The 25,894-nt window shown below is 50.2% G+C and overlaps 1 protein-coding gene across 7 annotated transcripts in view; it reads right to left on the bottom strand.

Annotated features, from left to right (window-relative positions):
* AGAP1 (ArfGAP with GTPase domain, ankyrin repeat and PH domain 1) overlaps window positions 1-25,894 on the bottom strand; it is a 529,451-nt gene that overhangs the window by 74,564 nt on the left and 428,993 nt on the right. For 6 of the 7 annotated variants that reach the window (XM_077869332.1, XM_077869330.1, XM_077869331.1 and 3 more), the window contains 2 exons: window positions 4,038-4,192; window positions 379-469 (listed from right to left, as the gene is read on the bottom strand). In XM_077869332.1, coding sequence (XP_077725458.1) covers window positions 379-469; window positions 4,038-4,192 — 246 coding nt within the window. Of the gene's footprint in view, window positions 1-378; window positions 470-4,037; window positions 4,193-22,363; window positions 22,442-25,894 lie in introns of all 7 variants that reach the window. The other variant, XM_077869329.1, reaches the window with a different exon arrangement.

Here is a 25,894-nt window from a genome sequence, read left to right as displayed (position 1 = left end):
AACAACAAAATGACTTTCTCGGAGCAGAGTATTACGTATTGGACAGTGGGAAGCATGAAGTAAAACTCGGTTACTTCAAGGCAGGAAGCAGTAATTACGAAGTCTACCAGATTCCACCATATACTTTATCCTATGATGAATTTCTAACACACACACAGAGAGAAAAAAAGAAAAGGAAAGAAAAGATAAAGACCAAGACCACTGGATGCCAAAATCTAGAACATATGATTTTGGAATTAAAAGTCATCACGTCACATAATACATCTTACGTGCTGAATGTCAGAAATGGGTCCACTGCAGCGTGGGCCTCTCAGAGCATCCCATCTCCCGTGAGGAGGGCCCAACCTCCCTCTGGCCCCCCTCCCAGCCCACACTTACTCTGGGTGTCGCAGTCCACGCAGTGGGAATTCCCGCGGATGTTTCGTATCGACTGCAAAGCCATGGCCTCACTCTGGCTCGTCAGCCGGGACTGGGCATACGGGAAGAAAGACAAATGCAAGGTGTAAGCACCTGGGAGACATTTCCACATCCGCTAGTAATGTCAGGGCAAAATTCAACCCTTTTCAGCAGATGCAGGATGAAGACCACTCGAAGCAGCCACTCCTCTTCAGGAAGAAAGCACAACTGACGGAGAATGTTTCGTGCTCTGCGTTAAGACCTACGGGATGAGGTGACTCTACCAGAAACGAGGACGGAAGTAAGTTCTGGATCATTCGTGAGTGAACACAGACCCACCACCCCCGCCGGAGAATGGAAGTGGTTAACGTGCTTTGTCGTGTCTGCTTGCTGTGAAGACGGAAGAATGGGAAATAATCTGCTTATGAGCCATGGGTCAGGGCTTAATCAACACCATGAGACACAGCTCATGATTCCTCGCCAGGAAACCACATCCACACCACGCTTCATGCCTTAGAGATGCACTTTTCACATTAAGAGTATCTCCGTTGCTATGCAACAAAGTCCCTAACTAGGGTGGGGGGCAGGAAGGGGCATTTGTTCTTAAATTGATGCTTAACCCCTCTTCTCTCTACAAGTTAAAGAAATTCAGAAGGGGCATAAGAACAATATAAGAATTGATAAGCTATGTTGTGATCATCTGTACTTACGTTTTATCAACATCATGGGATCTATTCTTCTAGCCTGTTTTTAAAAGCACACCTGTACACATACATGCACAAAAAAAAAAAAGAAGCCAGCACATATTGCTTTGGAATCTGTGCTTTTAGCCTAATGACACACTGTCACTTCTCAATGCCACCAGGTGTTCTCTAACACCAACATATTGAGCGGCTGCATACCACTCAACGTTAAGAACATCTTTCTGGAGTTTTTTTTTTGATGGACCTTTAGGTGGTTTCCAATTTTTCTCCACTGTAAATAGTGCTATAAAGAACTCACTTGTTGCTAAATCTTTGCCTGCATTTGTCATTACTTACTGGTGACAAAGTTTTGGAAACAGAAGTGCTGGGTAAAAGGCTATGTGCTATTTTTTGAGCTAATTTTTAAAAAGTGAACTCTGTGCTCAATGTGGAGCTTCATCTCATGATCCCAAGATCAAGAGTCGCACGCTCTGCCGACTGAGCTAGCCAGGCACCCAGGATATGTACTATTTCTAAAGCTAACGATGCACACATTTAATAATGGCTAAACCCAAAAAAATTTTAGAGGACACTTAAGATAAACTTGATTTTTAGGTCAGAATTCGTAAATTGAATCATCTCATGTCAGATTTGTTTGATGTAAAACAATGGATTGCTGGGGCACCCGGGTGGCTCAGTGGGATAAGCATCTGCCCTCAGCTCAGGTCGTGATCTCAGGGTCCTACCTAGGACTGAGTCCTACATTGGGCTCCCTGCTCAGTGGGGAGCCTGCTTCTCCCTATCCCTCTGCCTGCCCCTCCCCCTGCTTGACCCTCTCTCTCTGTCAAATAAACAAATAAAAATCTTTTAAAAACCCAAAGGATTGCTTACTACCTAATAGTATAAATTGTAATTTGTTCATTTCTACTATCTAATTAACATAATGCATTATTAAGATTTTATTCCGTTTGGTTAGATATCCCACTATTCAAAGTGTATTTAACAATTTAAGGTTGGCAGCTGGAGTATGTGTGTCCGTGCACACAGAGGAACGTGCCTGTCTCTCTACCTGACTTCTATAGCACATGTACACATATGTACGCACGTGTACGCCCATGCCTGAATTATCCACAGGCAGCTAAAATTTCTTAGAGCTCATTCTCAATGAGTCTGTATTTTCCCTCCAGCTATCTCTTGGATGTGATTTTCCTGCTGTGCACTCTGCCATCGATCCAGCAAACTCCCAAGGTAAACAGGTATGGACCTGTCTTCCCCGGTGCTCAGGGAGTCCTCCCAGGGAGAGCACCCCTGAGCCCACACAGCTAGCAAAGGGAACAGCATTTTAGGCTGGTGTGTCAGGCCCAGATGTGATGCTGTTTTCCCAAAGAGCTGGGAAGACTCTGGTAAGGGTGTGAAATGGAACAGAGATGGGGGATTTAGCTCTTCCCGAATCGGGAGGATGTGGCATGGGTTCGAGTCTGACGTGAGATACTATGACGGTGTGCACACTTTGGAGGATGTGTCTGCTCAGCCACATGTTCTCCCCACTCCTGTTCTTTTTTTATTTTTTTTAAATTTTTATTTATTTATGATAGTCACACAGAGAGAGAAAGAGAGAGAGGCAGAGACATAGGCAGAGGGAGAAGCAGGCTCCATGCACCGGGGAGCCCGATGTGGGATTCGATCCCGGGTCTCCAGGATTGCGCCCTGGGCCAAAGGCAGGCACTAAACCGCTGCGCCACCCAGGGATCCCCCCACTCCTGTTCTTAAGCTAGGCTCCGTGCTTGGTGTATGACATGTGTCGTCAATCCCCATCTGCGAGGAGACCCAGAAGCTTCCTTGCACTCACTTCAGGAGCCTCGTCCGTGGACGTGACTCAGTAAAGCCAAGGTTCTCAGAAAGGAAAGGCAGGGATTCTCTCCACCTTGGGTATAAAACATCTTTAAAGAAGAGAAGCAAATTACATTATAATAATAATGGCTGTGGTCTGGTTTACCCTGGTGAAGAGGGTAATAAAGAAAGACACTCCATCTTTCTGAAAGATAGACTCCCTTCTTAATGATGAAGCTGAGCATAAATCATTGGCAGAGATTTCTCCAAATGGTCACAAAATGAAGTTGCAGGTCGCGGGGCGGTGCTTTCTCTCCTTTCCTAGTTGGAGAGAGTGTGAAAAATCGAAACGCTCTTTGAGCCTCTACAGTGTCCCGGAGAAGCGGTTGAGACCTCCCAAGCCATGAAAATCCCAAGCCATAAAATCATGAATGAGAAGAAGCCGTAATGGGAAGAGCGACTTTTCTACGAGGAGTATCCCTGGCAGGGCTCTAGGTAAGGCGGCTTACGGGTGTTTTGTTTGGTTTCTGACTAAACAACTGCAAAGGATCACCTCCGACTGCTGAACAAAACACATCTGGGGCTTCGCCAGCGGAGGGGAGAGAATGGACGGGGTCTCCTCCCCCAACTCCCCGCGCTCGTCTTGGCGCCTCCGCTTTGCCGTCGCGTCCGGAACCACAGTCGGTGTTCCACCTCGACACGGGCTTGAATTTTGTGCACTTGTGAGACGAGAACAGTGCACCTTTTAAGTCTGCCTCTCCTCTCCGGAGCGTATTCCACGCCAAACAAAGTAAATGTGGCCGCGTAAGCCCCAAGGGTCTGAGAGATCCCGTCATCCACCATAAAAGGGTCAATGCTCTCTATCTGGGATTAGCTGAGCGTCAAGATTTAAAACGGGTTCCGCCATAGGGCCGTGGTTGGCGAGGATACTAATACTTGATACGTATCGACACAAAGTGTTTTTTATTCTTTTCAATTATTTAGCTTTCCGCTCAGAAGAATAACTGGGTCTTGTCAGTCACACACATCATATGATGCTCCCCTCCCTCGGGCATTACTCGGGGCCTCCACTTCCCTTTAACGATCAGTGGCTCTTGATTTCGGGGGGCAGCCTGCTAAGGGTCTTACCTTATTCTTGCTGCTCTCACATGACTGTAAGCTGGCTAGGATCTGGCTCTCGATGGCTTGGACCCACGCATCCCGCTCTTCATATGTGGTGGCTTCAAAGTGCCACGTCTGGCCAGTGAGGGACACAATGATAAACTCAAAGTTTTCTTCTTGTTCTGAAACACAGAGTGGTGGGGATGAAGAGTTTAGCTTTCATGAGACCGCGGCCCCTCCGCCAGTCCTCGGTCATAAAAGTGCCTTTGGGTTCAATCGCGCCTGCATGGGGCTGCAGCACACACAGGACCGGCCGACTACACAGCGGAGATCTGAATCCACAGACCTCCAAACACTCAAGACGTGGCTCCTAAAGCCAGCGTGGTTCAGCTGGGTTTCAATCAATGCTCAAGGGATGAGGAAAAATGACAATCAGCGTGTGATGTCAGTGTCTCTGCGCTGGGCACAGAGGAAGCAACTCAGGAAAATGACATTGTCACTCGCGCCACCGAGGTATCTGTGGGGTGAAAATTAAGTTAATAGCGCTAATCTCGGGGTAGAGTCTTGATTTCTTTCCAGCAACTGCCTGTAGACCCACAGATCCACCAGCAGCAAGTGGGGATGCCTGCGGGATTCTGTTCTTGAACAGCAGAAGACCCACTCCAGGGAGGAAGGCTCCGATTGCATCATCTTCTGCCTGGAGGGTGAGCGCGGATCCAGGGGACCTGAAGCGACTTCACGACTGCCGTGGGACGACGGTCTACCCCGGGACGCGTGGGACCTGCAATCAAAGCCTGTCGAACCACTTGCCACGGGGGAGTCTTGGGACCCATTCTTGGCTCCGGCTCACTTCCTTATCCTTAAAATGTGGGAAAGGCTGCCTACCTCATGGTGTGGTCCTCTGGCTTGGTGGCATGTGCCGCTCAGGCTGACATGGCCTAGACCATGGGAGACCCTCTACTTGTCCTCCCCTGCCCCGACTGCCACAGAGACAAAGAGACAGGGGGAGCCACATATAAAGAGCATGACCAGTTACCAATAACCACGGAGAGACCTCGAGCTGGAGTTTTAGGCACAACAGCTCACTCGATCCGTGAAGCAGCCGCGTTACCATCGCCCGGTGAGCAGTTGTGGTTCCTAATGAGAACCACCTACGAACTACTGAGCTGACCACTGCCTGGGTGACCACTCTGTCACTCGCATGTGGCCACACCTACTGCACCAAGCCCCGCCCTTCCACACCCCTGGCTCCCGAGCCCCACTCGGTGCCCACAGCCTGACCTCGCCCAGTGCCCTGGGGCCCGGGTCAGCCCCGCCGCCTTCTGGGCCCCTCAGCCTCAGCCACTGCTGCTGAGGGATCCCTCCCACCTGACTCAGTGATGCTGCCAAGCCCCACACCAGGGGTGGCCCCAGGCCCCAGAATGCCCAGCCAGCTCTGGGGAACCGCTTCCCTGAATGACCATCAACTGCCTTGGAAACAGGGCCATGTCGCCTTTACGTTTAGAACCTTGACGCATTCTGGGAACACTATTGTGCCGTGTGTAAAATCACTATTTTAGAGCTTAGTCCCCTGGGGACCTGGAACCTGCTCTGAATGGCACCTGAACGAGGGAAGATGGGCCCATCCACTGGCAAAACTGTTGTGGAAGGCCTCCTGTTAATGTACCCGGTCCTGGGGGAACGTGAATAGCATTTGTCTGACAGGAGGGTCCAGGGCTTCCCCAGCTTCTCAAAGGTCTGTGACAACCCTGGAGTTGTTAAAAGCTCCTGAGATGGGGCTACCTTGTGGGGTGCAGATGCCGAGTGCAGGTCGGGCCTGGTCTCAGTTGCACTGATGCCCACCCACCCCCCAAAAAGGGGGCCAAGCTGGGCTTCTGTGGAGAAGACCCAGGAAACCTTGGGAAAGGGGCTGAAGGGGGGTGCCCCTTGAAAGGCAAGGGCAGGACCCCTGGAATGGATCGCGAGACACAGGGGCCTTAGGGGTCTTCCACTTGCTTGCAGGGGACGTGAGCATCCCTCACTCCCGGACTCTCTCTGGCTCGAGTTCTGGAGAGACAGTGCTAAGAGTTCAGAAGTGAGGGGGCCATCAGAATTTTACCTCAATCTATTGTGCTCTTGAGCCTGAGAACAAATGAGCCCCCATGTTTACGTAGAAGCAGAACAGTGAACCTGCTGTGGAACAGGGAGGTGGGGGAGGATGGCGAGGGGTGTCCATTGCCCACCCCCAACCCCCGCCCCCACCCCAGGATGCCCTTGGACACTCATGGCCTTGTTGGGATTTTCATTTTTAAAACCAGCTGTGGGGGCATCTGGGTGGCTCAGTCTGTGAATTTTGGCTCAGGTCATGATCTCAGGGTCGTGAGATCAAGCCCATCATCGGGCTCCACTGCTTAGTGCAGAGTCTACTTGGGATTCTCTCTCTCCTCTGCCTCTCTCTCCAAATGAAATCTTAATCATAAAATCTTAAAATCATAAAATCTTAATCCCTGACCCCCCAAAAAACCCTAGTTGTGACTTTCAAACAGGTCTCCCCAGGACTGACCTGTATCATACCTTGCAATTATTGTCTGAGACACTACATCTGTGGATTTTTTAAGGCCCAGCTTCTTCATCTACAGGGTTTTATATCCTAACACTATAAATCACAATCTCTTCTATACTGAATTTTGTTAAGATAGAACCTCGAATTCATGTACTTTGTGTAAAACCATCCCAATGAGCTGACAGACAAGAAAGAATGACGTAAGCCACAGGCGGTTGGGAAAACTCGCTAATTCACGGGTGTAGTGTGACAACTGTTGCTTCTATTTACTGAACAGGCTCACACTTTTCTTAATCTGTGAAATTCAGATGCACAACAAAAGATCCCCCGGATCAGGATTTACTGGATCTTTCAGTTAAAAAAAAAAATCACACCCATTAACTTCCTAGTTTAAATTTCTGCACAACTAGGATGCCTGGGTGGCTCAGTGGTTTAGTGTCTGCCTTTGGCTCGGGGCCTGATTCTTGGGTCCCATGATCGAGTCCCACGTCGGGCTCCCTGCATGGAGCCTGCTTCTCCCTCTGCCTGTGTCTCTGCCTATCTCTCTGTGCCCCTCATGAATAAATAAAATCTTAAAAAAATTTTTTTTCCGCACAACTGGTCCCACAAAGTGTTCCAGCCAGAATCATGAGCTATAACCCCTGGAGCTAAGGGACAGAATGGAGTTTGCTTCACACCGACCATGGGTCAGTCACATGGCTGCTGGGCACTGCACAGGGGTAGAGGGGAAGGGTTCCGGCACATGGGAGACATCGTCGGGAGGTGGGGGTGGCTGGGGGCTGGCGTACACATACCCTAAGATGATTTGGTACAAAGCAGTGAGAACGATGATGGGGGGTCTGTGGCACAGAGACGCCAATATTTTTTGTTTTGTTCCACTGCAATAGCTGTTAGGGAGCGTTCTCCACTGAAACACTGGTAATAGCTGGTGCAAAGACCAAACTTTCAAATCCAGCCGCTACAGTGCAGTTTGGCTTTGCCCTATTAACTATGTTAAACAGAACTTACCTACGCATACAAAATCTGCTCATGGGAACAAACATATTTAAGTGTTCACGGAAACATCCGACTGTCAGACTTCATTTCTTGCTATCCAAATCTACTCTCCCTGCAGCATCTCCTCTGCGGCTTCTCACTTTCAAAGTCAATCCCGCTACTTGTCTTCCGCATCTACTCAAACTGGATGCAAGTTTCCTTTTCTAGCATCTTCTACGTCTCCATTTGTGTCTGTACTTGCAGAAGATTCTCTCCCTGAAGGAGCTATCTGCAGATGAAACAGCCAACTGGGATGCCACACCCTTGAAGGGTTCAGTCCCTTGTTGTGTGTCTTCTTCAGAGGGAGCCCGGAGGATATTGAGCCTCCCAGAGATGCCCTGTAGAGCCTTCCTACTCTGAGATGCTACGGGAGGGATGCAGGACACTTCTCATTTTTTTTTGTAACAGAGAGCTCTGAGCAGCTGCCAGGAGTCCGTGCAGAGGTTCCCAAGGCTGGCTTCAGGCTCTTGGAGAATGAGTGCTGCACTCAATAGCAATGTCGGCCCTAGGGGAAGAGGGGGTGCACTAGGCATGCTTGCCATCGCCTTGCCATGCTCAGCTAGTTTCTTTCTAGCTTGTAAATCACAGCATCTGCTTCCCCTCCCTGGCTCTCCCTCACTGACCACCGGTGAGGTGAACATATACCCCAGGTGTAGTTCACAGCCTCCCGATCCACCCCTCACAGGCTCTGAGGGTTCATTTCCTTCCAAGGCATGGACAGTCACTTCTAATATATGTGGACAATTCTCAGATTTGTATCTCTGACCCCCAGATCCAATCATTCAGGGATTTGAAACATGCCCACAGATATTCTTTAAATATTTTGTCTTCACACCAAATTAACACGCATGAAATAGATCTGTTATGATCTCCAAATGCTCCTCTTTGGTTTCCAGTATTTCTGTTAATGATTACAATGCTATGTCTGGTCACAAACCTTCAGAGTCACCCCAGATTCCACTTTCTCCCTCTTCCCACCACCACCTCATTAGTTACAACTCTGCTTATTAATATCCCTGATCTGTAGGATGCTCTTCATCCCCTACTTTTGGCCCTTACTTGACTGTTTCACTGGCTCTGGCTCAGCTGGAAGGGTCCCTCAGAGTTTACCACGCAATAAATGTGTGCCATACTCCTCCCAGGTGAGCACTTGTGCACCGGCCTGGGCAGGCCTTCCAGAACCTCTTCCAAACATACTGCCCTGTAATATGGCAGACAAAAATGTGCAGGGCTTCCCCATAAGACATACTTGTTGTTGCACCGACGGCCTAATCTCCAAGCCTCTAGCCTACCCCCCCTCCCCCTCCCCAAATCCCCAAGAATTAAGAAACCACACAGTGAGCATTGAGTGCTACATGCCTACAAGTGAACGTCACCCTCAGGGACAAACACCTTTGGTGGCACAAATAAGGTCATAATAAGGTGAGAGAGAGAGAAACTCAAGAGACACCCCCCCCCCCCTTCCTTGCCCCACCACTTGGCAATCAGGACGGGAAGGAAACACCAGTCCTACGTTTGCAGAGCCTCCTTGGCTCCTGGCATCTCCCTGCAAGGGAAGAGCATTCCACAAACATCAAGCACATGAGAACTCAAAACCAAGGACACTAAACACACAGGAAACAGGACAGTAGATTTAGATCCAAAGGATTACAGATGCAGAATTTAAAATAACTATGCATGAAATGTTTAATGAAATAAAAAGATCAATCCTGAATTTTTGAGCAAAAGAAGACCATGAAAATCGATCAGGCCAATCAGAAAAAAAAAAAAGGTAGATGTTTTGAAAATTCAGATTATAACTGTTAACAAAACAAAACAAGCCCCATGCCCCCCAGAGGGTGAAGGAGGAGCTGGGGGTGGGGGTGGGGTGGGAAGTGAAGAGCCAGGAGACAGACCTGGAGAGACTGGTTCAAACAGACGAAGCCTTGAGAATGCTGTGAACAGAAATGATGGGGAGTGTGGAAGGTGTGACACACGTCTTACTGCTGGGCAAACAGTGGGAGCCTCACACAACTGTGAATGATGGTGCTCTAGACATGGAAAACAACATGTACCAGGAAGGATCACAGCAGTGAAAACCACACCGAAAAGCTTCTGAAACTGTGGAAAACCAAAATTTAAAAAGGCCCTTAATAACACAAAGCAAGAAAAGGCCGATTGCCCTTAAAAAAAATGGTAGCTCTGTGGATGAGGGACGTCTCAAGAACAACAATCCAAGCTACAAGACGGAGGGATAATATCCTTGAGCCCTGGGAAGAAAATAATGTCAATTTAGACAGGGGACCCAGGAAAACCTTCTTCTTCTTCTTCTTTTTTTAAAGTTTGTTTATTTATTTATTCTTGAGAGACACACAGAGAGAGGCAGAGACATAGGTAGAGTCCCAGCTCCCTGCAGGGAGACCGGTGCGGGACTCGATCATAGGACCCCAGGATCATGACCTGAGCCCAAGGCAGACGCTCAACCACTAAGCCACCCAGGCATCCCAGGGAAACCTTTTTGAAGGTAAAAAGTGGAATATATTTTGTGTAGAAAAAAAAGCAATGGAAAGAGCCTATTACCAATAGACCCTGGTTAAAGAAGCTACTAACAGATATGCTCCAGAAGTGTCTAGAAAGAAGGTCAGAACTGGGGAAGGACTGATGAACAGGTAAATAGATAGAGACATGCATCTAAAGCAAAAATTATGTTACATACTACTACTGAGAATAATGTCTCATTTGAAAGTACCAGAGACAGGCTGGTGGGGTGAGGACATTAGAGCCAACATGTTCTTGGGTGGGGATGTTCTAGAAGGGGATGAAGAATGAACCTTGGATTTTGGCAAATCAGGCACACGTGATAGAGGATTAGGGTAAATCTCCACAAGGAAAGAACATGCACCTTCCAAATCAGAAGGGGGAAAACAGTTAAATAAGAAAAATAAATTGACTGAAATATTTTATTGAGCTAGGAATAGAAGGGAACCCCCTTACATTGGGGGAAAGAGTACTTTTTGAACCCCATGGCATCATTGTACTTAATGATGAAATGTTAGAAAAAATCCGTATGAGTTAAAGGGTGCTCAAGGCAAAGATGCTCCCTGTAACAGCCTGTGTTCAACCCTGTTGGCCAATGCAATAAGACAGGACAGAGAAATAAAAGATCCAAAGACTGGAAACCCCCCAAAATTTATGGATTGCAGGACTATTTACATAGGAAACCACAAGTAATTTAGAAATTCTGAGAAATAAGAACAACAGTTAGTAAATGGACAGTATATAAGACCAATACAAAGAAATGTTAGTTGCATTTCTGTACACTAGAATAAAACAAATCATATTTAAATGTATCTGTTTGCAAGTATCTTTCTATCTGTGGGATGGGGAAGGACAGATTCAAAGAACCATGAAAAAGCTGAATCAACTTTATTGTCAAAGTAACAACAACAACAAAAAAGATCACTGGAACATGCAGTCACTCATAATGAGTGGTAAAGAGCAGACCCCACCCTGCGTTTTAAGGTGACGGATTAACCAGGGTGTGCAAGTGGCCAGAGTGAGTTTCACGCCTCATCCCTGAGATCCTGGCTGGTCTGCTAATTATAATAAAAAACCAGTAAGGCTCAACAAAGTGAAGAGCAAATGGATGCAAGACACCCTGTGACCCAAGCCTGGTGGACATGAGCCCTTGGGGAGAGGTGTGGGATCAGCAAGATAAGGCTGATGAGTAGCCCGAGCAACCCTGGAAAGCACAATTTAAATTTCACGATCTAATGAAGAGCCCACTGTGCAAACACTCAAAACTCTGATTCATCTGAGACAGTGTGCTTTGTGGCCACCCGTGGGATGACTTGTCAACCCAGAAAGGCACAGAATTACAGAAGTACTGAAGCCATGAATGAGGCCAAAGTGTGGCGTCACAGCAAGTGTGGTCACTGTGACATCTGCGTGTATGGTTTCTAAGGTGTCTGGAAGCATGCACGGAGGCCCCATCAGTCACAGGACAGGTGTGAGCTTGGCCCTCAGGACCTGTCCTCGAGGTGACGCACTCAGAGCAGTAGCTTGACATGCAAACACTGACAAAGACCTCTTTGGGGAAGTTTCCTGTGGTAGCCCAGCCCCTGGGCCTAGGTGCAGCAGCAGGTGCACCCTCCAGTCCTGCCCACGCAGCCTCCCGCAACGACTCCCAAATGAAGAGATGACGATGCCCTTGGTGCTGGGCTGGCCTCTGCCAGGTGGGCCATGCGGATGGGGCTCCTTGCTGAAATGGAAACGCAAACATCCGGGCTACATGGAGGAGAGGGGTCCAGCTCCTGCGCTGTCCTGGGAAAGAGGCACCCCCACTGGGGGGAGGCACTTAGCCTTCTTTTAGATTTTGGGCCCTGGTGAAGATGTCTTGATAAGGAGCTGGGCGGCTGGGATGCCTCGCTCCCCGAATAAGGCGTTGAGACCTGTGCACGGGGTCCACCTGTGGTCCTCACACTGTCACCGCAGGGGGTCCGAGTGATGCCTAAGGCATCACGCGCTTCCCCAGATATTACTGTCTTTGTGTGGCCTTATTTTTTCAGGGAGGATAATATGTTAACACTCACAGATTCATTTAGAATCTCAGAACTGAATTATATCTACACCATGACTTTGCTCTGCCTCCCAAGATTAAAACAAAATAAGAACAAGCATTACAGAGCAAGTGTGTTTTTAATCATGTTACGTATAATTTCCATGAAGGGATATTTTGTTTCTTTGTAATGAATCTACTGCGTGGAATAATAAATATAAAACACAGTACTGGGGCAGCCCTGGTGGCGCAGCGGTTTGGCGCCGCCTGCAGCCTGGGGCGTGATCCTGGAGACCCGGGATCGAGTCCCACATCAGGCTCCCTGCATGGAGCCTGCTTCTCCCTCTGCCTGTGTCTCTGCCTCTCTCTCTCTGTGTCTATGAGTAAATAAATAAAATCTTAAAAAAAAATAAAAATAAAAAAAATAAAAATAAAACACAGTACTGTTGAGCCCTAACTCTGTCAGAAAAAATACTAGGATCTTATCAGCATTATCTCATAACATTTAATTATTCTTCTCTCTGTAAAGTGGCCAGCGATGCTCTTTGTTTCTTAAAAACAAACATTTAAAGGAAAGGAACTCTCAGGGGGTGTCCAGCGGGGGCTGGAAGGGTCTCCCTGCTTCCCAGTGCCTTTTTACTGCTACTTTTCCTTGCTACTGATGTCAGAAGGGCAAGGTGGTGGGTCTTTTATTTTTAATTTTTTAAAAATATTTTATTCACTTAAGAGTGAGAGTGAGCGAGCGAGCACGTGTGCACAAGTAGGCAGAGCAGCAGGTAGAGGCAGGGAGCCCAATGTGGGGCTCCATCCCGGGACCCTGAGATCGTGACCTGAGCTGAAGCCAGATGCTTAATCAGCTGAGCCACCCAGGCGACCTGGTGGTGGGTCTTTTAAAAGCAATTTCTCAGCAATCTCTACTCAGCTGGTCACGTCTGGAGAATGCCAGGGGACGACTGGCTAGCGGAAGGCATCGCCCTGCTATTGTCACACCTCCTGTGACATGACGCCCTGGATGTGGCAGTCCTAAGCCGAGGTCTGTCCAGCTGCCGTCTTTGGTGATTGGCCAGCGCCGGGAGGAGGGACAGTCCCATCTATACCAGGACAATCAGAGCACGGGACACTCCTGGCTGCTGTGCTCTGTTCCACTGGGGTGGGGGCAGGGGGCTTGGGTGTCGTTTCCTCCTCCAGGTTTCCATACCTGGGTTGAGGCCACAGTGCTCCTTCCTCTCTTACCAGAGACCTGTCGAGACGTGCCCCACGGGTGCAGACGTCTTTGCCCGCTCCGTGCCAAGGAAGAGGTGGTGGATGGGGCTCCCACCTGGGCAGGTGAGTAGGCTGCTGACCAGCAGGGTGGAGCAGGACAGGAACCGCCTGATGCCCCAAATGTTCCTGGGCGCAGGGGCCCCTCTAGCCAGCTGTAGCCACCCGTCCTGTACTTACTCGCATGAGCCCATCCATCTCCCTTTTTTGGCCTAAATCTCTTTAAATTGGGTTCTGGTCATTTCCAAATCCAGTCCTGACTGATCCTGGGGAATAAAAGACGTCTCACTCTGGGGGAAGGCACTAACCTGCTAAGTGGCCACCCTACTAGGTCAATACCTAGTAAATCTCTAGACTCGGCCCTTGAGATGGCAGTGACTATTTACAGCTATTAAGTAAACAGCAGATTCTTGGGCCCAAATATCTTCCCTTCTTCTGCATGGACGAAGGAATGAATATTACGCATGAATATGTTCCTCCTCGTGATCTGAAATGAATTTCTATCCGACAACCCGGCCTTATTCACATCACCAATGGACCAGGAGGATTCCATCACATAACGAGGGGACACTGTGATATTTTAGTTATATGCAACTAGATACAAAATAATAAAAACAGTAATTGGCAGTGCGAGGCCAGTCAGAAAGACAGATGGAGAATTACTCCTCCTCATCACCCTTATTTAAAATGTAAGGAGTGAAAAAATAAAATAAAATGCAAGAAGTGGGCACTCGGACCCCACGAATGTACAGTTGCTGTTTTTCCTTTCACGTGGTTTCCTTTCACTAATACAGACGGATTCTTAGCAACAATTACGGCGGCTTGTATTTAATTCATCCTGTAAAACCAGAACTCAGGTGGCCGGAAGGCCTGATGACACAGATGCCATGAGTGTGCTCCTTAGCCTTGGACGCACCCGTCCCCCGCACATCCCGTCCCCGGCCCCTGCACGGGGGAAATCGGAGCTACCGCGCCCACGGTCCAGGATGAAGAACTGTGTTGTCGCGCGGCGTGACATTCTGGGGCTGAGCTGTTGAATAAAGTTTTGTGATTGGGCTCGCAGGGATTTGAACAGTTTTCCGTGTTTAACAGTTAGCTGCGGAGAGGTCCACTATAATAGTATTTTAGCGCCATGAACCTGTCGAAATCAACCTGCCCAATTATTCCAAACGACATTAATAACACCGGATATTACACTAATTGCGTCCAGTTTCTATGCAGACGAGGCCCCGTGGGGCTAATTTTGCCTCCTCAGGGGCAAGCAACTCAGCCATCAGACTGATTTCACGAGGAATCCCTCCTCATTACACAAGTCTGGCCTGTCAAACTTTTTTTTTTTTTAAAGGTTAATGGGCCAATCAGTCATCAATTATTTTTGCAGAGTCTCAGCAGACAAAGGGTTAAAGGACTCCAAGCAGCTGCAACTGTTCTACATTTGGAAGCCGTTGGCAACAGGAGCCGGCCTGGACAAGGGGTGCGTTTTGGGTGAGCGGGTGAGAGGGGAATAGCTGGACAGACGTGCGCCTGTCTTCAGGGCCGGATCCGGAGAACGGAGCAAGCCGCACGGTGTTCTTGCAAAGGCCCAGGCGATCCGGACCCTCGGGCCCAGGGGACGCACGGTGGCTCGACACTGAGAGAGGCATGTGTGACATGGGCGAGGATGTCGACCAGATCTGTTTCTCCCATGGGGTGAGAAGGGCTCAGCGTGGCTGTAGCGGTCTTCACCGGCCGGAGGGGAGTCTGAGTCCGTCCTCCCGGTGCCTCTACGAACCTGGAGCCGGGACCCCCCGAAGCTCAGCTATCCGTGAGGCTAAGCGTCCTTCCCGACATAGTTAACGACAACCATGTGATGAGGACGTGTGATCTAAACTGCAGGGATGAGACGCTCTGCACGAAGGAGGGACATGTCCACTGGCAGAGGCCGCTGGTAGGAGTCCGGGGTCCACAGGGCCCAAGGGCTTCCAGGTGGTCACCGTTTCTAAGTGATCCAACAGTAAAGTAGCCAAGACCTGCAGGGAGACGGCTGTCCTCTCCACTCCGGACCTCTGCTGGTGGAGAATTGGGACTTGTCTTCGGTAATCCGGTGCCCAGATTAACATGTTACAGTAACTTAAATGTCTGGCCAAGTCATTTTTTTTCCTTCTCTTTACCAAGTGGACGTAGCAATGGGTTTCTCCCAGTTTCTGCCTGAAACTCCACGTTGTCTTTTCTTTGCATCCTTCCGATTTTGGGGTCCTCTCCAGGAAAGCACTTCCCTCTCCTGCCCTTCCTGCTCGGCCACCTGCCGCCTGGGAGCCACCAGCTGCCCATCCCACCCTTTGATCTGAGCTTCAAGTGCAAGGGAGGCAGCAGGCTGGATTGGGATGACAGAGGCGTGCTGTTCCTCCCTTTCTTTTGCCAGGAAAGACATCCATGACCGATCCCGAAGAGCCTGACGTAGCCTCAGAATCCTTCCTAACGCAACCCTACACATGGCCATTATCAGTTTGTCAAAGTTGGAAACAGAGAGGGGATGCATTTGTCATTATGCCACCTCCCCGGGTCGACCACGATCTACACGCTCCGAGATTACTCAAGGTTATGTCACACGTGGCCCTGGGCGTTTACACTAATTTTTTGAGCCTAAGATAGTTCTGTGCCACCATAGGCATGTGGTTTAGGTATTCTGAACAATTATGAAAACCACACATGTTTAAGGTTTCAGCCAAAATATAAAAAAGTCAGTTTTTATTTATTTTCAATATTCCTCCCCTTTTCCTAGGACAAAATAAACATGAAGGAGAGCCTAAAGAATATGGTCCAGGACTGCGCAGAACCAAGACCCACGGCCACTAAAGAATACATATGAGAACACTCCCTCCTCCTCCAGGAGTTAATTTTGAGCAGAAAGGGGAAAAAGCATTATTTCTGGCCATTATGAACACACACAGCTCATGGTTCTCAGGTAAATATTTTTGCAAGCTCTGAATTTGGTAAGTATCTTTGTTTAGCCCAGAGTCCAACAGAGGTGTTGTACTGTGGCTCAATTTAGGACAAGAGCAGAATTAATTAATTCTGCGGAGAAGTGAGTCCCCAGAGGGAGGTCACAAAGTTAGGGATGTTTACCACTGTTGTCACGGGAAGATTCTCATGAAACACAAAGGAGGTTTTATTTTCCAAACACATGAGAGACTAGCGCTGGGCGAGCGGTCTGTGAGCCAGGCACCACGGAACCCCATCCTGTTAGCTTTGGTTCGGAGCCCTGGGGTGCCAGGCATTTCGGAAATCAGCAGAGTGCCCAAGACAGAGCTCCGGGAAAAGTGGACCGTCAGATCCCGAACTGAAACACTGCAGGATGGAGAAGACGGGCAAGTTAACGTGTTCCTGGCTCTGGCTCACTCTGGCTCACAGTCCGGGCACCAGACGAGAGCCCGGGGCCCGAGCTCTCGGTTTACTAAGAGCAGGACACGCAGACGCATCTGCTGTAATTTATCTGGTTTCCCAAGCAATGCTCTGCACGTGTAGCGTCTGCCACTCGTTCTAAGTTACATTCATCCCTTCCCAGGCTCCCCGTGTGGTCCCCGGGGCCCCCCAGCCACCGCTCGCTGCGGGGACGGTCAACGGTATCGGTCACCCTTTCAGAAGTTGCGGGCTGGACAGACAGCAACCTCCCTTCTCTGCCCCCCTAAGTCAGTTCTGACGTTAGTTCCTACACTCAAATCTTCATCTATACGCAGTTCTTAATCTGCGCCCTTCATCACCGACCAGTGTCTGCTTTGGCCCATTCTGTCCTCGAGTTCATTCAACAGGCCCGGAAAGAAAGGGTCCCGCGGATACTCTCCCCAGACTGCGCTCTTGGAGTTCTCTTCTGATTGAATAAGTCTTTATAACAATTTAACAGTGACCCCTGTGGCCACCCTGACACGGGCCCAGCTCTCTGGTCAGGGCTTTGTGGGGGTCAAGTAAGACCTTCTTCAATTATCCTTCGAGGTAGGGCTCACTGTCTCCATTCTGGAAAAAGAGAACTAGGCAGGGGAAGGAGAGGCCACGCAAGTCACCTGAGTCCACGCAGCTGGGAAGTGGCAGGACTGGGATCCGCTCCAGGCATCTGCTCCCAAAGCCAAATTTCCACATTTAATGATTCCTTTGAGGACGACAGTGAATGGAACTGGGGGAGGGGGGAGGGCGGGGGGGGGGCTTTAAAAGTCTGGATAAAAGAGATTGGACTTTAAATGCCCTCTTACACCTCCAGGTGGATCTCTGCTCCTCGCCACGTAAACGTTTCTCAAGCTCCGAGGTTTCCTCGAATGACAGGATCTGTGGCACTCCCGACACGACACAAGGACGGGAAGCGGCGGGCGTGGACGCTGCGCTACCTGCCGCTGCATATGCTGATCACCGCCTCCGCGCCACCTGCACAGTGGGCACCGTCTCCGCAGTCCGCAGACGGGGGACCGATGTACGGCGGGAACCCCGGAACGAGACCCAGACATCTGGCTCGAGTCTGGGCTCAGCAGCACTGTCCACACCGCCGCTCACAAACACAAGGTCTGCGGGACTTCTGATGGAGAATGCAAGTGTGACTGCAAGTACCTGACGTGCTCACAGTGGAGAGCCCTGTGTCTGAGTGTGGAAGGCGGCCTCGCACGACGGAGCCCTGGGGTCGGGGCTGGATCCAGAGGTCACAGGACACAACAGCTGGTCACACCCACGAAGGCCGAGCAGCCTTGTTTCCCTCCCTGCGGTGACAGCTGTCTACGGAGGCCGCGGCCCGAGCGGGGCGTCCACACCTCTCTGCTGGAGGCCGTATGTGCTCTGTGCTTGCTACGGAGCCCATGCCCAGGGTTCAGGCTGCGGCTCTGACCAAGTGCCCAGCCCACTGTCCACCTGCTGGGGTGCTTTCCCGGGGCACGTGATCGCCCCTCCCCACACCTCAGTTTCTCCTTTTGTAAAATGTGGAGGACACAACGTCCCTCGGGGGTTGCTGGGAGTCACAAGGCGGGATGCCACCAAGTGTTCAGTGCTGCGGTCACTTGTGGCTCTTGTAGGATCCTGGGGACCAGGAAGCCTTTCCTGACCACCTCAACCGTGTGGAGCTTCGCTGTCCACTAACCCACAGGGCACCCCGGGCCTCCTCTGGAACTTCTCTTCCCTCACTGTGTGCCAGGGCCTTTGTGTGGTGTTTCTGGCCGCCCGCAGGCCCTCCCTCCCCTTCCCCCTCCGCCCTGGACCCACACAGGGCAACGGCCTGGGAGCCCAGCAAGCTCGTCACTCCAGGTGTAAGCACCCGCAGGTCATCTACTGGCCTCAAGCTGAAGGAGACAGATGTCTTACCGGGAGCTCAGGGGGTGGACAGGCGGTGGCAGTTAGGCCTGCTCAAGTGGACAGGGACCGTCCTGGCTACCTGGTGCAGGGGCAGCCCCAGGTGGGGCCTGTTCACACCCACAGTGCCTGGGACCTCTGGGTCCCTCCATTTGGCCCACTGTGGTGCACGGAGGCGTGCAAATGGGTTTCACAGGTCTGTGTCTGGGGTAAGATCCGTCCACAGCAATGCACTCCCAGACAGGGTTGAGCGGGGACTTCAGGCTGATACTGAACCTGGCCAGGACCTGGGCGTGAGCATCATCTGTAGTGCAAAGTGGCTTGTTCGGCTCACAAAACATGGGCGGCCCTGGAGGCCCAAGAAACACCCCCCCATTCCCCAACACACATGTCCTTTACCCATTTATGCTTCATCACACGTCCTGTTAGAGTCCCTGTGTCCCCACCTCACGGGGGATGGTAATCCCACCTGACTCCGGGTGTGCAGGGGGAGACGGCAATGGGTTCCCCACGGGCCCACTTTGGGCTGCTGCTGCTCACACACCATCCGACAGGCCTTCCTCCCACGTCATCCACCTTCTGCCCGGCCTTCTCTGTTCTTCCTCGGAGAGATGCTGACCATGGACGTGAACACTCCCAAGTGTGGCCTCAGCTGCCTGATGCTGAGGTGTTCTTCCCTTGGGCTCGGAGGCAGCGATAGGCTGGAGAGTCCCATCATAAGTAGGTCTTCCATCCCATTTCACAAACCTCTGAGACGGCGAAATGAAAGTTCGTTCTTGTCGAAGGAACTAAAATTTCACCAACTTTGCAAGGAGTTGAATTTTTATGAAGTAAAAAAGATGCAAAAATTAGTCCAATATATATACATAAAAATCAGGCTTCTATCTCAGTTTCGAAGATAATTAACCAGAATAGACAGAAAAAAGTGGCAGCCTATTTTGGTTTGTTTTCTAATCTTGTGTGTGTGTTTCCCTAATTAGTTTCGTGCGATTTGTTTTATCCACTCCCGACATCTTTCCTCTGACCCTTTCCACGAGGATCCAGGAGTAGGTCCTGGAGTTGAGCTATCTGGGCGCACGATCTGCCTCCAGAACTCCCAACTTCTCGTCTCCAGCATGATACCTACCAGCGGGGTACTGTGGAGATCAGCTGAAAGAACGCAGGCCAGGGGTCAGGAAAGAGAGGACACAGGAGAAAAAGAGCATCGGAGTGAGATCACCAGGTCCAAATCCCGGTCCTGCCCACCTCTTGCCAAGCCGAGCCTCCAGGCAAGCCCGTAACACCTGAGCTGCATTCCCTGGGTCTGGAAAAGGGGATGTGGGTGCCCCGGTCCCGGATCACGCTGAGGACCGCTGGGGAGACGTGGACGCACCCCTCAGATGGCGCCTGGCTCACGGCGTGTGCCCTCCCCTAACCCCCGAAACTCAGGTTCTCTCTCCCCCTGGGACTCGGGAGTCAGCTGTGCTCTGGGGCTTTGGGGGGCACCCCAGATATATTACACAAGTGGTCACTTTACAAAATGCTCCCCCTGGGGATGGGTACATTCAGTGGAAACACTCGAGGCCTCAGGTGAAAACAAAACTTGGAATGCTTAGGATATGAATTTCCATAAAGGATCCTCTTAGAGACAGAGAATATGCGATGGCATCACACAGCGAGAGACTGGGGATCAGAAAGGCGTTCTGGTAATTTACAGAATTACATGAATTCGGGAACACACTCCCAGAAGAGATGTGAGAGGAGATGGGGTATAGACACAACCTTAAACCCAAAGTCAATGAAGAATGATCACGTCACTTAACTGGAGATTCACAGATGTAACAACTCCACGCCGGATGGAAATGAGAGAAAATGGGAAGGAGGATTTGCCTTTGCCCATGTCCCCAGGACTGCCTTCCGGAGCTGCTGGCAATCGAGTAACGGGGCCTTATCTGGTGTTTACGGACTCTAGGGAGGCGCCCATGTTCCTGTCCATCCCCAGCCAGGAGCACTGGGCAGGGCAGATACTGCAGATTACCTGGTCGGTCAGGCTGAGAAGGTCCCCCTTCTGCACATGGTCACACCTGTCGTGGGCTGCAGCCCACCGGTGTCTCCAGGAAGGGCCGTCAGCAAGTCCCCAGGGGAACTGTCTGCCTCCTTACAGCCAACCAAAACTTTGTACACGACCACACGGAAAACCAGACATCACTTTTTTTTTTTTTTTAAAAGGCCAGAAGTCAATAAACAAATTTGGTGTGACAAATGCATACACACACACGAAAAACATACCTGAGAAGGACACAGGGAAAAGAAATGATATGCAGCCTAAGTTGAAAAACACACACTAAAAAAAGAGTGAACGAGTATACTGAACACCCTTTAAAATACGACAAAAAAATGATGCATGTGACTGCTGTTCCTAAAATTCTATTATTTTCCTCTCTCGTTTTGTCTTTCCTGAATGAATGCCTTGAAAGGAGATATACTGAGGGGGTCAAGCTCCACTGGTACCTTACCAGATGACAATTTCCCCTTGAAGAATGAGAAAAAAAAATTGTGATTAAAAAATAGGACTTTAACGAGCCATCGTGGAAATGTAGTTTTGTTTTCCAGATTCATTTTTTTTTTTTTTCCTCCTGGCTGAGAGCAGGGCTTTCAGCGGCAAGGCAGGAGTAATTGTGGAAGGAAGAAGAAGAGGATGGTGATATAAATCAGCAAAGGTTAATGATCGGGATGTGAAGAGGGGGACTTGTTTACAGAAATAGCGTGCAATTTAAAATTTACAAGAGATTTAATGCCACTGCTTGGCAATCGCTAAAATCAACAGCCCAGAAAACAGTGACATTAAGAAAAATATTACAGTTATAATCATCCCCAAATAAGTCAATTAGTGTTAGGGCACGAGCTTGCGATTACTTGACCCATTTGGCTTGCACTTAAGTGAAAAAAAATGTCCCCCTATTATACCAAGATCGCTGGATTGTGACCTATTTTGCATCGTACGCCTTGTACACCAGCCTCCCTTACAAGCGCTTGGGCTGACGGTGGTTTTCCTTTGCCTGGCATCAAAATAATGCTGACCCTTGACATTTGTAATCATAAAAAAAAAAAAAAGGCAATTTATAATTGTGTTGTTCAAATGAAGGTGGGAAAAATTCAATCTGCTATTATACAAAAGCAGTGGCGGCTGTCTACGGTGGAAAAAGCAACGCAAGTCAATTTGTGAACTTTGGCACCAGGCGACCTTTAGAAACACAACAATATACTGAATTTACAAGCAATAGCAGCCCATGCAAATGACCCGGGCCTGGCTGCCTCTGGATTAGAGCCGCACACAGCATTATGGAGTATGCGTCCACAAAACAAATTAAGACTGTTACTTAAATGTCACGGCACACTATTGTATTTGGCTACAGATCATTACACCTGATACTCACACTTTTAAAAACTGTAATAACTTGGGAAATATTACATTGAGTGCCCGCATGTATAAAGGGAGAGGGGGAAAAAAAAAGAGGAGAAAATAGGTTTCTGAAGTAATTTAAACATCGCTACTCTAGGACTGAAGCGAAAGGTCAAAATTTAAGTAAGCTGAAAGGAACACGGATGGCGAAAGCAAGCACACGGACGGAGATGGAGGCGGCGGGGATGAGCCCGCGGACAGCGAGGGGCATGCGGCTCCGGGCGGCGCGGCGTTACCTTCGGTGTTGGTGCTGCTGCTGCTGTAAATATTTCGCAGGCTACCAACACGGTTTAGTTTCCAAGCCTTGCGTTTGGCTGCATCCCGAGAGCAGGGGAGGGTGGGGAGGGGGGAGGAGAGAAAACAAAAAGGAAAAGAAAACAAATGAAAAGGGGAGAAAAGAAATGTCAAAGCAGCTTGTGACGTCAGCCCCCGGCCCGGCCGCGTCCCCGGGAGGCGGGTGGGCGTCCCCGGGAGGCGGGTGGGTGCCGGGCCCTCGCCCACCCCCACCGCCCACCGCTGTCCCCCTCGGAGCTCAGGAGGGGGCGGGGGGGCCGGCCAGCCAGCGTCGTTAGGTTTGCACAAAATCAAACAACCAGGCAAGGAAGCCCATGCATCCCTCTGGCCCTGCGGGTTGGACACGGGGCTCCCCACAACGGTGCCACGCCGGCTTCTCCTTGGCCAGCGGCCACGAGCCCTTTGATTTTTGGCAAAATGTTGGGAGCGTGTCACATGAAAAGATGCCCTGGTGGTTAGCAGGTCACGTGTGTGTCGCAGAAGGCGGGTCTTGAACGCCCACCGCTGCCCACAGGGAGGACGCTGCTCCCCAGACCTGTTCTGATCTGACAGTGGCGGCACCGGCAAGACTGCCAGCATCCTGCTGCCGGCAAAGGCCGGGGTGCCTCCTCCTTCCCATTGGGGTGCTAGAGGCTCTGAGTGGAGCTCCGAGGAGCCCGAAGAGTGCCCGCCTCAAGCTCTCAGCTCAGCCCGCGAAAGCATCCGAGAAAAGAAAGACAAATAGCGAGTTACCCACAGAGGAACCCGGGGTTTGGGAGTGAAATGCAGAACGAATTTCACAGTGTGTGCAGTGACTGGGGTCCCCGACCTCCTGAGGCAGGCTTCCCCAGGGACATGTTCTCATCTCACCTGTCCCCCCAGCTCATACACTCAGGACTGCAGACACCTGGCTCCTGCCAGCGCAGAGGAGACGTTTCATAAACAGCGAGGAGCTAAGTGGGGAGGTTCTTGCGGTGCAAGTCTTCACGCCATGTAGCTGGAGATGCAGCCACAGACCGGAGGGCTGGGGGGCCCCCCTCGGGCACACACATCCCCGTTGGTGGTGGCCAGTCACCCACGTTCCTGAAGAACGTGCACACCGGACCGCCCCTCCCTCTCCATCTCCACCGCCAGGAAAAGAAAGTGGTCAAACCTGCCAGTAGGCCCTCCTTGGATAACTGTTGAATGCTGGTAGGAAAGAAGAGCTCACCTGGGGAAGGCAGGTGCGTGCACTGCCACACGTGTGTCTGAAGCTCACCTCGGAGAACCAGGGTGACCCTGTGGCTCACAGACTGATCCAGAAACAAGGTACAGGCTGGCGAGTGATCCCTCGCACACCAGCCACTCCTGACTCACGACAGGCTGGTTGTTCTCACCTGCTGCCTGCGGTAGTGCTAGAGCCCAAGTACTCAATCTCGAATGGCCCGGGGTAAGCTCTGGGTGTGCCCAGTTCTGGCGGCCAGCGCACGACCCGCAGTGATGACCAGGTCGTCCCCACGAGGAGTTGCACTGCACTACTGATCGGAATCTCGAGCACTTCGGTGCAAACTCGATATATTTGGAGGGAGGATATAAGGTACATGCAAGAAGCGGGGACGTTTAAGGAAGCAAGTGCAACCCTGAAACGCATCCCGTATATTCAGGATACAAATTTTATGTTAACGATGAAAGCAAAAAACAAGCTGTAGCTTAGCTGTTACCTGATTTAAAACGAAAAGAATAAGCCAGAACTCAAACGCCTAAGAAAACCAACACATAATTTAATAAGGAACGTAATCTCTGCAGTACTGGGCATTTAAGGTCGGTGATGCAGCCCTTCCACAGGAGATGGGTCTGAATTCAACCTTGCACGGGTGGAGATGCTCCCCCACCCCCCTCCAGGGTTATGGACCACCTCCGAGGTACCTGTCCCAGGTAACATCCCACCTGGCAAAGGGAGCTAGCTGCAGGTACCCAGCAGCGCAAACGCCGAGACCTCAACACAAAGCAGACCAAACTGGTCACAGCTTTCAAGTGTTTAGAAGTGTTCGATGAATATTTATCCGCTTCCTCAGGTATAGCGGATGCTTTCGTAGAATTAATTGTGTGTTTAATTATCCCAACACATGAAGCTCTGGTTTCTTGGCCCACGTTTCACAAGTTCTGGAAAGTAGTAGCCGCCAAAGAGGCCACAGGCTCCTCAGCAGACAACTTACCGCCTTCTCAGACATTTACATATAAATAGGCAGAGTCTAGGCTGGGCACCTCTCTGGCAGGGAGGAAAGCTCTGGTGCAAACCTCTTCCCTCGCCTGCTTTACACCTTGCATTTTTCATGCTCTGATCGCCCATTACCGTATGGCTGTATAAGCAGGAAGTGAGCTAACAGCCTGGTTTTCTATTAACCTATTGATGAAATAATCAATTTTAATGTGTAAAATGTCATGCCTCTTTCTTCCTCTTAGACAAATGGACTTTTTCTGGAGGATACCAAGGTCCTGATACGTGCATTTGTCTCCTGGGGCATTGATTGCTCTAGGTCCACTTGTTCAGAAGCTTCTCAAAGAGAAAATACAATCGTATTATCATCGATAAAATCTCCAGTTATGTGTGGTGCTGCTGCCTGGACTCCCTTCTAAAGGACACATAGAGGCTCCAGCAAGCCGCCGCAGGAGCATGACATCCTGCTGCCACAGGCTGGGCACCTCGCTCCGCGCCACCATTACACACCATGCCCACCTCTGCAATAAGTGGTGATGCTTGAGGGCTTCAGGAGGACTAGTTCTGACCTCTAAATTTTCTGGGTAATCTTTAATTAGAATTTTTTTTTTTTTATTTCAGGGATACAGTTTCTCCCATTTAAACACAGGTTAGGGGATCCCTGGGTGCTTCAGCAGTTTGACGCCTGCCTTTGGCCCAGGGCGTGATCCTGGAGATCTGGGATTGAGTCCCATGTCGGGCTCCTGGCATGGAGCCTGCTTCTTCCTCTGCCTGTGTCCCTGCCTCTCTCTATGTCTATCATGAATAAATAAATAAAATATTTTAAAAAATTAAAAAAATAAACACAGGCTAACTTACTTTGATTTTTGTGACTAGTGTTACTCGTCACAAAACTACTTTTTGAATGTCAGAGCTTCACATCACTTGGACAGAAAGGCGGCAGCGTGTGAGCATGCCATCGGGGCTCTCCATTCCGGCTGTTGTGCTCACTGGATACGCAAGTCTCTTCTCTAAACAGTTTGCAGTGCTTCCCAGAGCTACTTAAACGGTGTGATGTCTCGGCACGGTCTTAAATGTTGAGAACACAAACGCAAATCTCAAAGGACACACAACCCTCCAACATGTCATTTCAGACGTAATGTGAACTGTCAGCCCCAGATGCAGATGGTGAGATGGAGCTCTTTTCGGTTTAGCCTGTGAGTTATGGGACTTTCTGAACCCCAAAACTTGGGTCGGCAGGTGAGCCTGGGAGCCTGGGGAAAGGCTGCCAACGCCAAGACAGCCCTCTCCCCATGAG

The sequence above is a fragment of the Canis aureus genome, chromosome 24 (genome assembly GCF_053574225.1).
Source record: "Canis aureus isolate CA01 chromosome 24, VMU_Caureus_v.1.0, whole genome shotgun sequence".
NCBI lineage: Eukaryota > Metazoa > Chordata > Mammalia > Carnivora > Canidae > Canis > Canis aureus.
Note: the sequence above shows the minus strand (reverse complement) of the source record. Positions and strands in the feature narration are given on the sequence as shown.